This window comes from Orycteropus afer, unplaced genomic scaffold (genome assembly GCF_000298275.1).
Source record: "Orycteropus afer afer isolate SDZICR_OR568_19922 unplaced genomic scaffold, OryAfe1.0 scaffold00006, whole genome shotgun sequence".
Classification (NCBI taxonomy): Eukaryota; Metazoa; Chordata; class Mammalia; order Tubulidentata; family Orycteropodidae; genus Orycteropus; species Orycteropus afer.
Window position 1 is genome coordinate 21444828 of NW_006921593.1, and position 12388 is coordinate 21457215.

General features: G+C 62.6%; 2 protein-coding genes across 2 annotated transcripts in view; both read right to left on the bottom strand.

Moving 5' to 3' along the window:
• ESPNL (espin like) overlaps positions 1-7930 on the bottom strand; it is a 28949-nt gene extending 21019 nt beyond the window's left edge. Inside the window, exons 1-4 of the mRNA XM_007941546.1 lie at positions 7637-7930; positions 6328-6518; positions 2764-2950; positions 865-1047 (exon numbers count right to left, since the gene is read on the bottom strand). Of these exons, the coding sequence (XP_007939737.1) occupies positions 865-1047; positions 2764-2950; positions 6328-6518; positions 7637-7930 (855 nt within the window). The remainder of the gene's footprint in view (positions 1-864; positions 1048-2763; positions 2951-6327; positions 6519-7636) is intronic.
• A 2428-nt stretch (positions 7931-10358) lies between these two features.
• The window catches only part of SCLY (selenocysteine lyase), a 46212-nt gene continuing 44182 nt past the window's right edge, over positions 10359-12388 (bottom strand). The window contains exons 11-12 of the mRNA XM_007943575.2: positions 11980-12055; positions 10359-10512 (exon numbers count right to left, since the gene is read on the bottom strand). Coding sequence (XP_007941766.2) covers positions 10359-10512; positions 11980-12055 — 230 coding nt within the window. The remainder of the gene's footprint in view (positions 10513-11979; positions 12056-12388) is intronic.

Sequence of the window (12388 nt, forward strand, 5' to 3'; positions counted from 1 at the left end):
TGGGCAATCCTACTTCTGTAGTGATACTGCCTCGGAAACCCAAGGAGGGGTCGCTATGAGTCGGGTTTGACTCGATGGCACACAACAACAACAACAAGTGGTTTGTCCGCTGTGACAAAGGGACCACAGGGATGAGAGGACTGTGGGGCAGAGAGGGTTATGGGGACGCGCTGGAGATTCTGCACACTTTCTGTAAACCTGAAAGTGCTTTACAAATAAAGTCTATCAAAGGGTGAAAAAATCATCCCTGCAGCGGAGGCTGGAGCCTGTCTCTACTGGAAGCAGACCTGAGCCCTAGGGGCTCCAGGACAATAGAGGGATGCTGGGAGACTGGAGGGAGGTGGACTGACGTGCCTTTGGGAACGTGCTGTTCCAGACGGGCTCTGATGATGGTTGTTTAATATGTGGCCGTCACCTCTGCCTGCTTAGGTTTCTGGGTGTTGTTCCCTAGAGACTGGGCTCTGTGAGCTCCAAGGTGTGTTTGACTAATAGCTCATGTCACCCCAGGCCCCGTTCTTCGAGGGACGGTGCTCTCAGCAGAGGGCCAGGCAGCCCAATGCATCCTCTGAGGAGTATTGTGACGTCAGCCCCTTGAGGACACTGCAGGAGGGAAGGCCATGCCTGTGGATGGAGCCCAGCACCAAGGATGAGAGCTGGGCTCTGTTCCCAGGTAGATCTGAGTGTGGGTCCTGGTTTGGCCACTGGACCTTGGCCAAGTGACTGTGCCCTCTGAGCGTCAGTCTTTCCATGCCAAGACCACCTGTCCTGCAGGCTGTCGTGAGGGCTGAGTGGGAGAGAGAGGGGGCGCTCAGTGGCTACCTTTCTAGTCTCACCCTGACGCCCTGCCTTGCCCACACCCCTCACCTCCAGGTGCCCGTTCTCGGCTGCGTCGTGGAGGGGGGTCCCACCCCAGGAATCTCTCATGATGGGGGCGCCCATCAGCAGGAGCCGGTCCACGATGGGTGTGTGTCCGCCTCGCGCCGCAAAGTGGAGGGCCGTGGCCCCCTCGTTATCCCTCGAGGTCAGGCCAATGTCAGTGAACGTGACCTGGACAGAGGAGCAGAGGGAGACAGTCAGCAGGCTGAGGCTGGACTCGGGGAGATTGCTCCGGGGAGAGAGACTGGGGAGGGGGAGGGCTGGGGAGAGCAGGGCAGGAGGCGATGGGGAGGTGCTCTGAGCACAGGTTGTGCCCGTCAGGGAGGCTGCAGCGTTCCCACCCCAGGAAGGACAGCTGGCACGCGGGATGGGGTTCCTGTAACGCCAGGGCAGTGTGACGGCCAGGGCTCAGGGTGGGGGTACGGTGAACCTCCGCATTTTCATTGGAGAAAATGCTTAGACAAAACACAGCTTAGACCAAACACCCCTGGGGCCAGTTACAGGCATCAAACGAAAACACCCACACCTGGCACGTGGGGCCCGTTTGTTGAAGAATGAATGAATGAACGAATGAACGAATGAGGGAGGGAGGGAGGGCACATCCTCGGCCCTGAATCCTCCCTGAACCTTCAGCACTCCGACCCGGGGAGGAGCCCTGGTCCAGCAAGGCTGTGTGGGCTGGGGGCAGACCTGCTGCAGCTACACCGGCCAGCAAGGCAAGGGCCAAGGCGGGGCGCGGTGGGCTGCACCCGGAGCCCCAGGCCGGCGCCACTGCCGCGGGGCTGGACTCCACCCCGAGCCCCGCCCCCCCCTTCCTGCCCCCACCGGCTACGGCCAGGCCTGCTGAATACTGGAGTCCCTGCCTCACGGAGCTCGGGGACTTCATTCCGGGGATGGAAATGCACTACAGGCGAGGTGAGGAAGGCAAATGTGCCGTTTGCCGGGTAGTGGTGTCAAGCAGGGACACCGAGCAGAAGAGGGGACCGCGTGCTAGCGTGGTGGGCTGCCATCTTAGAGACGGTGGGAGGTGTGGACGCCCGCCCGCGGTGGGAGGAGCCTCGTGGACGCCTATACAGATGTGGGCGGGGCCATGTGGACACCCGGCAGCCACCGGGCGCAGCACGTGCTCAGGCTGCGAGGTGAGAGTGGGCCAGGAGGGGGCGTGGCGCGGGCGTGGTGGGCGTGGCAGGGGCGGGGCCGAGCAGCCAGCTGTCCTCCCACAGCAGCTGGAGAGACCTCGGAAACGCAGGTAGGTCCTGCCGCCTGGCTCAGGACCCGGGGCGGCCTGCCGCACGCCACCCTGCCCAGGGGCCAGGCTCCCCGCCTTTGCGGAAGTGTGTCCTTCTCTGGTGCTTGTTGTGGCCCTAACCCAGCCACCTCCTGATCGATGTCACCACCTGGGGAGGCCCAGGTGTGGGGTGGGTGCTGGCCTGGCCTGGCCCGCATGAACAGGTAAGGGGCCCAGGGCAGGTGTGGCTGGCACAGGGAACAGTGCCCCTGGGGCACCACCCACCTGCTTGGAAGAGAAGGGCGTCAGGGGTGGAAGGTGGACCACGTCACAGCCCTGCCCAGGGAGGGTTCTCCCGCCGGTGCCTCAGAAGCAGCTCCGGGCCAGGAAGTGGTTAGAGCTCTGGGCTCCGGGGCTGCCCAGCCTGGGCCTGGCGCCTGCAGGGGCTTGGTACCCCGGGCTAGGCTTGTTCTCATGGCCCGGCCGTCTGCCCATCAGACCCCCAACAATCCTGCAGGTGCCCACGTCTTGGATGTGCCAACAGACCCAGAGGACGGCGCTCAGCCTGAGCAGGACCCTGCTGACCCCCGGGCAGCTCCACCGCGGGTAGGAGCCAGGCCCCAGGCCTCCCGGACGCCCCCAGCCGGCCATCCTCTTACCAGCCAGACAACGAGTGAGTAGTGGCCGCGGGCGGCGGCGGCGTGCAGTGCGCTCATGCCGTCGAGGGCGCGCAGGCGCACATCTGCACCGCAGTCCTTGACCAGGAACTGGGTCAGGTGCAGGTGACCCTCCTGGCAGGCCAGGTAGAGCGGCGAGGCGCCGCTGCGCGTCCTCCGGTTCACGCCGCTGCAGAGGCAAGGACGGAGCTCAGAAGGGGCGGGGCTGGGAGAGGGCCCAACACGGGGAGGGCTGTCCTGCTTGTGCCCACCCACTTCCGGGACCACCTGCAGACGCACAGATGGCACTGCTCACAGCCACTAGGGGCGGGGACGGAGGGGGGTCACTGATCCAGATGCCTAGAACCCCCCAATCTCATCACATTGTGAGCACCCAGTCTGCCTGCAGGAGGCGCCTTCCTGGTCTGCACGGAGGGTTGAACAGCCCAGTGGGGCAGCACCTGGGACAGTGCCCCTGCTGGTGAGCCCCCTGCCAGTGACCCGTGAGGGCACAGTTCACCTCTTCAAGCCTGGTGCTGGCTCTGTGGAAAGGGCTGTGCGGCCAGGGCCAGGCCACCCCAGAGCAGGGCCTCAGGGTTCCCGGACCCCTCTGCCCTTGGCTGCTGAAGAGCACAGGGGAGCCCTTGGTCCCCAGCGACCGGGCTGCAGGGACGGTGGCCTCTGCCCAAGGTGACCCCATCCCCTGGTGTCACCATCCACCCCTGCCCATTGTGGAACACTTGACCGGGACGAGCTTCGCTGACTCCCACGCTGCTGCCCCAGGTCCTAGAGCGCCTCCTCGCTCCCCTCCCGGGATCCCCTGGTAGCCCAGGATGTCCCCGGGGCAGCAGCGACCGTCCCTCCGTGCCTCTGGGTCCAGGTGACAAGTACCAGTCCTTTCAGAGCCTGGACTAGTTCCAAATTCTCAGTTGTCCCCAGGAAGACACAGAATAGGCTCCTCTCTGCCTCTGGGTCTCCCGTGTTCCCTGTGACCAGCAGCATGGCTGCCCAGGAGTCCCTGAGATGGAAACCCATGCAGCCTGGCTCCCAGGTGCTCGGTGCTGAGGGGTGGAATGGCAGAGCAGTGAGAGGTGCCCAGCTGGGGGCTGCTACCAGGCCTGCCGCCTGCTCCAGACCCTCTACCTCCTGGGGTCCCCGGAGGTGGGGGGTGCCCCTGGGGGCATGACTTGCTCTCATGAGCTCCTGACAGCCGTTCCCCACTGTGATAGGGGGTCTCAGCACTCCAGGAACTGCCCAAGGACCCACGGTACTGCAGAGTCAGGAGACTTCAAGCTCAGGCCTCAGCTGACAGATGGGGAAACTGAGGCCCTGAGTGCTGAACGAGTCACCCAAAGACCTGCACCTGGGTGTGAGCCCCTCCCTTCCCCAGGCCCTGACAGGACCCTCCCCTCCTCGGGTCCCTGTGAGGTGGCGATGAGGGCACCTCACGTGGGATCCTGGTGGGTGTCAGGGTCCTTGGGCATTCCCTGGCTTCTAACCCCCAGCAAGCCTGTTTTGCCAGCGCAGGGGCCAGGCTCACCCACTGGTCACGGGACACACCCAGGGGGCGAGGCAGGGCCTCTGTGGACTTTCCAGGGTGCAGGGTCGTCAGCTTGCCAAGAAGCCTGCGCCTGGACCACAGTGCTGGGCAGCATAGAGGCGACCTTCAGTGGTCCCGGGCAAACTGGACCTCACGCTCAGTGCAGAGGGGTGGCCGCCCTGGGCCCCTCAGGTGGTGCCAGGTGGGGATGTGAGCCCAGGGGCACCAGACCTTGTTTTCACAGAGCAAAGGAATGTGTGTGTGTGCATTTGTGTGGGAGTGTGTGTTTGTGAGTATATGCATGAGTGTGTGTGTATATATGTGTGGGAGTGTGTGTGAATATGTGTGAGACTGTATGAGTATGTGTATGTATGAATGTGAGTGCATATGTGTGCGTGAGTATATGTGTGAATGTATGTGTGTGTTACTGTGTATAACTAAATTGTGTACATGTGTGAGTGTGTGGGTCAGCATATGTGTGTGAATGTATATATATATGTGTGTGTGTATGCAAGAGTGTGTGTGTTTGTATAAGTGAATTGTGTACATGTGTGAGTGTGTAAGTGTATATAAGTTAATCGTGTGAGTGTGTGCTAGGGTGTATAAGTGAATTGTGTATATGTGTGTATGTATAAGTGAATTGTGTACATGTGTGTATATGTGAGTGCATATAAGTGAATGTGTATGTGTGTGTGTGTTGTGTGTATAGTGAATTGTGTACATGTGTGAATGTGTATGTGTAAGTGTATATAAGTAAATGTGTATGTGTGTGCTAGTGTGTATAAGTGAACTGTGTACATGTGTGTATGTATAAGTGAATGTGTATGTGTGTGTAAGTGAATTATGTACATGTGTGTAGTGTGAGTGTATATGTGCTAGTGTGTATAAGTGAACTGTGTACATGTGTGTGTATGTATAAGTGAATATGTATATGTGTGTGTATAAGTGAATTGTGTGTGTGTGTAGTGTGGGTGTTTATGTGCTAGTGTGTATAAGTGAATTGTGTACATGTGCGAGTGCGTGTGCACGAGAAGGTGAAGTCTCCCGGGTTTCAAATGGTGACGAACCACTTCAGGAACTGGGGTCCCAGCAGGCCCCGTGGGAAGCCAGGCCCGGTGGCCCGGTTGGCCTGTGTGGGAGGGGTCCACAGAGCGTTTGGCCTGGGACTGAGAAGGTGGCTCCACACCCGCGCTGTCAGGACGTGTCCTGGGACAGATGAGGCGGCCGGGATCAGGCGGCCAGGTAAACCGCTCCCTCAGAAAGAAGAGGCGAAGCAGAATGTGTGTGGATTGTTGAATGGAAAACCAATTTGCTCTGTCAACCTTCACCCAACTCACAATAAAAAGAGAAAAGAGGCAGATGTAGAGACAGGCGGTTCACTGGGGAGAATCCAGGGACGAGAAAGGAGGTGGCCTTGAGGCTGGTGGACAGGAGAGTCCTGCTCGTGGCAGGACGCAGTCCTGGGAAATGGGGTCCTGAGCCCCCCCTCCGCGCCTCACACGTGCCCATGGCTGTGACGACGGTCAGGTCTGGGCCGAGATGAGAAGTCCTGCTGCCGCCTGCCTCAGCCAGGCCTGTCCCCAACCCTGCCCTGTCCTTCCCTCCTCACTCATCCACTGTGTGATGTGGGCACAAGGCCACCAGCCTCAGGGAGTCCCAGTGCAGAAGGCACTTCCAAGTCACCTGCCTGGCGGCCCTCAGCCCACCTCTGTCCCCTGGCACCTCCAGTCTGCTGCTGCTCCAGCTGTCGGGGTTACGCCCTGAGCCACCCCAGGGGGCCTCTGTGGGCTGTTTCAGCAGCTTCCAGATGCTTCCCTCTGTCCCCCAATCCCGCTCTCAGACCCAAAGTGCTCCCTGTCCGCCATACCTGCCTCAAACTAGGCGGGCATCAGGCCCTCCGGACCCCCACTCTGACCCCGTTCCCCCAGCTCCTGCCCACCCCCTGCTCCCGCTCCCCTCCTGGGGACAGTGTGCGGCCCCGCTGGGCCCCCGCCCCCGGCCCTCCCTTGTCAGCGCAGACTCCGCACCTCCTGTGGGCGGCCACCAGCAGCTTCAGGCAGGTCAGGTCCCCACTGACGGCAGCGTGGTGCAGGGGCAAGGCCCCCGCCAGTGTCTCCAGTGCCGCCACGTGGCCCTCGCGCAGCAGCCACTCCACCACCGTGGGGTGTCCGAAGCGGGCGGCCAGGTGCAGTGGGGAGACACCCGAGGCATCTTGGTCCTGCGGAGGCCGAAGGGGAGGCCGTGAGCCAGGCGACAGGCCTGACCGTCCCAGCCGGTGGCACCACCAGGGGCAGACCTGGCTGTCGGGGCCCCCGCCAAGGCCCCCGTCTGATCATTCTCCCCCACTTCCTGTTGCACAGCCTGACCAAGGAGCCCTGCTACCAGGACTGTGCATTCCAAGCCAGGAGCCGGGCGGGTGGCTCCAGGGAAGGGGGAGGGCTGGGGCTCGAACCCGGCTCAGTGGCTGCCCATCTGCGCCTGCCCAGGAGCCACGCAGCAGGCGACTGGAGTGCTGACCGCTGCAGGACAGGGCATCCCCGAGGACCGTGCTTAGAACACACCCAGAGGTGGTCACAGTTCCCACCCTGGCTCTCCCTGTGAGAACAGGGCTGCAGGGCCAGCCCAGCACTCAGAGGCTGATGCTCCCTTATCTCTCCAGGTCCCCCCTCCTGTGACCCAGCACGTCACTCTGGCTTCTGGGAGAGGTCCTGTCAGGGGCTGGCCCACAACCCCTAAGGGTTATCAGACAAGGGACAGCCCCCTGACGCCACGAGGGGGATGGGTGGGCAGGAAAAGGGGAGGTGGCGCCCTGGAGAGATGCCCAGGTGAGGACACCTGCCCTGGGATCACCCTTCACAGCCACTGCCACCCTCTGCCCTGGCAGGTGCCTGGGGTCTCGCCCGTGCACGCCCACGGCCCAGCCCTCACCGGGCTTCTCCACAGACCTGGTCCAGATGCTTTGGCTTCCGGGCCCAGGGACCAGTGTGATTGGAGGAAGGGGTCCTGAACCCTGGAAGACCCCTGCCACCCAGGCCCAGGGATCCTGTTCAGGAGAGGGGTGTGGGGTGATGGGCGGGGAGGGGAGAATGGCAGGTGGCTTCAGGCTGGGGTACGAGAGGGTGCTCTGGGAGGAAGCCTCGGTTTTCAAGGTGTGGGGCACTCAGATCCCCTGACTGCTGCTGCCGAGGACAGGACCAGGACCTCAGGAGCCCAGGGGAGGACCCTGGTGGCCCAGGGCTGAGGCACTCGGCCGCCTGGGTTCAGACCACCCGCCTGCATGCCGCACGGGTCAGTGGCTGTCCCAGGCTGGCAGGTGCTGGGCCACGTCCTACTCACCTGCAGGCCGCAGCCTCCCTCGCGGACGAGCCAGCACAGCTCAGCCAGGTGGCCGGTGGCGGCGGCGTCGTGGGCTGGCGTGGCCCCGTTGTAGGCCCGCTGGTTGCCAGGCAGCCGGGCCCGCTGCACCAGAAGCTTCACGCAGTCCAGGTGGCCGGCGCGCGCGGCGTGGTGCACCAGGCCGGCCCCCAGCGTGTCGGTGGGGCCCGGGCCCAGGGCCTTGTCCTCCAGAAGCTGCTCCAAGGCAGCCAGGTCCCCCTGCTTGGCGGCTGCAAGTGCCCGATGTTCCGCCATGCTCGGCAGGGCCGTCTCGGCCCCCAGCACCCCGGCACCCCAGCCCCCAGCACCCCGGCCAGCTCTCTGCAGCGTTCGTACGCAGGCTGGGCTTCTGTTTCAGGCGTGGACACGAGCCCCTGGATCCGGTTACCCGATAAGCAGCGCGGAGGGCAGATGGGAGGCGGCAAGAAGGGGGGGCTGCCGGGGGTAATCACAGCCCTTCCCACGCCACTCCCCGTGAAGGGCTGGGGCTCCTGCCGGGGGCTCCTGCCAGGAGTGGATGCAGAGTGAGGGTCGGCACCGCGGACTCTGGCTCGATGGGTATTGAGCATCTAGTGTGTTTGTTCACTGAGTGCGTCCTTGCGAGGAATGGCAGGCCTGAGTGGCCACTTTTGGACAGACTCTGTGCGGGGTGTCCTGGCCCTGGGCTGGCCGGAGCAGCCCCTGGGGGGCAACCCCATCCACTGGGGGCCTTTTCCTGGGGATTCAGTGCCGGCTGTTTGAGTGCCCCGTTGGGGACCATACTCTGGCCACACTGTCAACGCAGAGATCTAGGGACACGCTGTCCTGAGGAAACTGGACTGTGGGAAGGAGTCTGCACCTGGCTCCTGGCCTCACCTGGCCCGTGGCCCGTGGCCCGTGGAGGCCCCGCTAGCCCCAGGGGAAGCGGCAGTGGTGCAGCTTTGTGGGTGCTGCAGGCCATGCGGGCTGTGTGCCCCACTGGACGCTGGAGGGAAGGTCTGAGGTGGCTGAGCAGCCTCCACCCACAGTGGCCACGGCTCTGAGGCTGCAACCACGATGTCTTGTCTTGTGTTTTTGTGCCATCAGGCGTCTTTTCCAGACTTGTTCAGTGAGGCAGGACCCCACAGCCCCTAGCAGACCCTGCAGACCCTTCGTAGGGGCTCCCAGAGAGCCTGCGGCAGGGTTCTTGGGCCTAAGTGTCTTGGTGTGTGATAGGATTACAGCAGGCTCCCTTGCTCGCTTCGTGGACACACGGCTATGCTTGGGACAAACACTTTCTTCCTGAACAAAGTGCCTGCCTGGAAACACACAGAAGCAAACCTGGCGTGGTTGACTGACCAAGTGTTTTATTGATACATTTAATTTCCACAGTGTCTTCACATGCTTATTTTTGCTCCTTAAGACATCACATTTAAAAGGTTGTTCAGTTAAAAATGAGTCCTGTGTAAATGTGCCCACAACACAAAGGCGTGTGATATGTGTCAGAATCCATAAGACACTGAAGCCACGAAGACCTTCATGTGAGACCTGAATGAAAGCCGCGTGGGGGGGGGTGTGCTGGTTTCCCACTCGGAAAAAAAGCAGGAGCGGGAGCATCCCTGCTGCCCGCACTGGGCCCCATCGGAGCCCTGCCACCCACACTTGACCCAGGCCAAGCACCCCAGCTGCCTACACTCGGCCCCATAGGAGCCCTGACCCCTGCGCTGAGCCCTCTCTGAGCAGAGACCCAGAGGCCAGAGAGGGGGACAGCATGAGAGGCCTCCAAGGGGCCCAGCCGCCCAGGCAGACGCTGCTGGACTAAGTTGTGGATGGGAGGCCCCAGAAGCCAAACAGGAGTGGAATGAGGCAAAACGCAAGTGTCCGCTGTGCACGGTGCCAGTGAATGGACAGTGGGTGATATACTTGGATCTGCCCATCTGGGCACACGCCCCACCTCCGAGGAAGGAGCCGAGGTGTGTCTGCCTCCATCCACAGCAGAGGCAAGTGACCATCCTATGTGGGCACCTGTGCCTCTGGGCCTACAACTGACTGTCCTGTATGGGCATGTGTGTCCCTGGACCTGAGTGACCATCCTATGTGGGCACATGTGTCCTTGGGTCTATGAGTGACTATCCTAAGTGGACACATGTCCCTGGGTCTATGAGTGACCATCCTATGTGAACATGTGTCCCTGGGTCTATGAGTGACTATCCTATGTGAGCACATGTATCCATGGGCCTATGAGTGACCGTCCTAAGTGGAAATATGTCCCTGGGTCTTTGAGAGACTGTCCTTTGTGGACATGTGTGTCCCCGGGTCTATAAGTGACCATCTTATGTTGGCATATATGTCCCTGGACCTATGAGTGACTGTCCTATGTGGACACGTGTCCCTGGGTCTATGAGTGACTGTCCTATGTTGGCGTGTATGTCCCTGGACCTATGAGGGACCGTTCTATGGGGGACTCTTGTGTTGGACCACTGTGGTGTAAGGACCACTGGGGTTTGTGTGCCCAGCAGGCTCCTCCAGGACCCTCCCTCGGGGACAGGCAGGCCAGAGCACACACACTCCCCAGTCTTCAACCCCACATACCAGGACAAAACAAAGACTTGAGTAAGTCAGGAAAGTGTCCCCCAGCCAGTCCTGGGGGAGGGAGGAGGCAGATGTGTGCTGTGGGCCCTGGCTCCAGGCTCCTAGGAGGCGGGGGGTGGAGGTCCCCACTGCCTTAGGGTGATCCCTCCAGCCGGGCCACAGCCTGCTTCAGGTCGTCCACGACAAGGTCCACCTCGGCCCTGGTGGTGCCACGGCCCACACTGAGCCGCAGTGCGTTCCTGGCCACATCAAGTGGGACCCCGCAGCTCAGTAGCACCGGGGAGGGCCTGTGAGGCAGAGGGGGCTGTCAGCTTTCAGGGAGAGCACGCCCCTTGAGCCCCTCAGCCAGAAGACCCGGGTTGGGGGTCCTGCCAGCACGTCTCACCGCTGTGTCCACAGCGCCCGTTTCTCGGCCTTGCTGTGCCCACCTCCCCTCTCCCTGGACCTTGTCCTGCTGGGCTCCCCGACAACCACCCTTCTGACCGCACTGGGCCTGCTGCACCTGAGGGCCTCACCACACTGGGCCCTTCCACCCCGCAGGGGACACCCGCCCCACTCGGCAAGCTGGGCTGCTTGGCACTGAGCGCTGGGGGCCGCGGGACTCTGTCCTGGAGGAGGCTGCGAGGTCCTGGGAGGCTGGTCCTGAAACTGCTAACACAGAGCGTGGGTCCCGCCTCCCAGGAGTCAGGGCCCAGGCCCCAGAGTCTGTCTCGGGCACCGAGCTCAGTGCTGGTGGACACTGAGGCAACCAAGCAACCACACACCCGTTGCCCCCCGTCGATTCCGGGGCATGGCGCCCCCGAGTGCTGCAGAGCAGAACTGCTCCCCGGGGCCTTCTCAGCCGCAGTCCTTAGGGACTCGGTGCGGGCTCTCCCTCCGTGCTGTGCCTGCCACTGTGGGCGCCTCCCAGGGACCGCGTGTGCACGGTGTCGGGGCTGTCTGCTTTGCAGTGGCTGCCGGCCCTCAGCACCCTGTGCTCAGAGTAGAACTGCCCGGAGGGCTTCTGAGGCCGCATCTTGACAGGGGCAGACTGCCAGGCCTCCCGTGGAGCTGCGGGGGGGTGCGGACTGGAGCACTTAACCGTGGTGCCACCAGGGCTCCTTGCATTTACTGGGGCCCACACACGCTGACTGACTGACATTCTGCAAAGCAGAAGGGCTTCTCTGAGTCAGGCCTGGGTGCACAGCCCCCAGGCGTGTGTGCCAGTTAGGGTCTGCCTGGCAGCTGTCCACAGACTCAACCTCACGGTGCCCATCCACCCCAGCTGTCCACGTAAGTTCCATCCTGTCCAGGGCTGGGCAGAGGAGCCCCCTCCCAACTGACAGTCGTTCGCTGGTGAGGGGACAGGACCAGAGCACTCGGGGTTTGCCACGCGCCCCCTGCAAAGGGCAGGTTCTCTGCAGGCCTCCTTGGCCTGCCCTGTGCCGCCTCAGCCTCGGCCGGACCCTTGGCCTCCATTCCCCTTTCCCTTCCCCCCAACACAGGAGCCACCAAGGGGCACCCCACCTCCTTGCCCCAGTGCTGTGAGCAACAGCCTAGCAGCCCCACAACAGGACCGGGGCCCGGACTGCCCTCTCAGTGAAGTCCCTCTTCTGGTTAAGCCCAGAGGCTGCTTCCTCCAGGAAGCCCACCCTCTCCTCCCCTCCAGAGGGCCCTGGTGGGTGGGGCGCCAGCTGCTCCATTTTCCTGTGACTACACCAGGCAGAGATGCAGTAACCGTGTCCCACAGTGAGTGAGCACACAGAAGTACTTACTGGTCCCCGAGGTCTGAGTGGCAGGCGGCGCCCACGCTGGCCAGCAGCGTCCTGCACTGGGCAAGTACCAGACGGCCTGCAGAGAGGAGGGGGGTCCTGAGATGAGAGGTCTGCTCCCACGCCACACACGGGGCTTCCAGGGGCAGCCTGTCCCCTCCACGTCCCCACAGGATTCTGGGCAGGACCCCACATGGCCCACAGAACACTTCCTCGTTCCCGGGTGTCCCCTCCACGTCCCCACACGGTTCCGGCCACGGCCCCGTATGGGAGAGAAGGCCCCGCAGGCCCACAGAACGCTTCCTCGTTCCCGGGTGTCCCCTCCACGTCCCCACACGATTCCGGCCACGGCCCCGCATGGGAGAGAAGGCCCCGCAGGCCCACAGAACGCTTCCTCGTCCTGGGTGTCCCC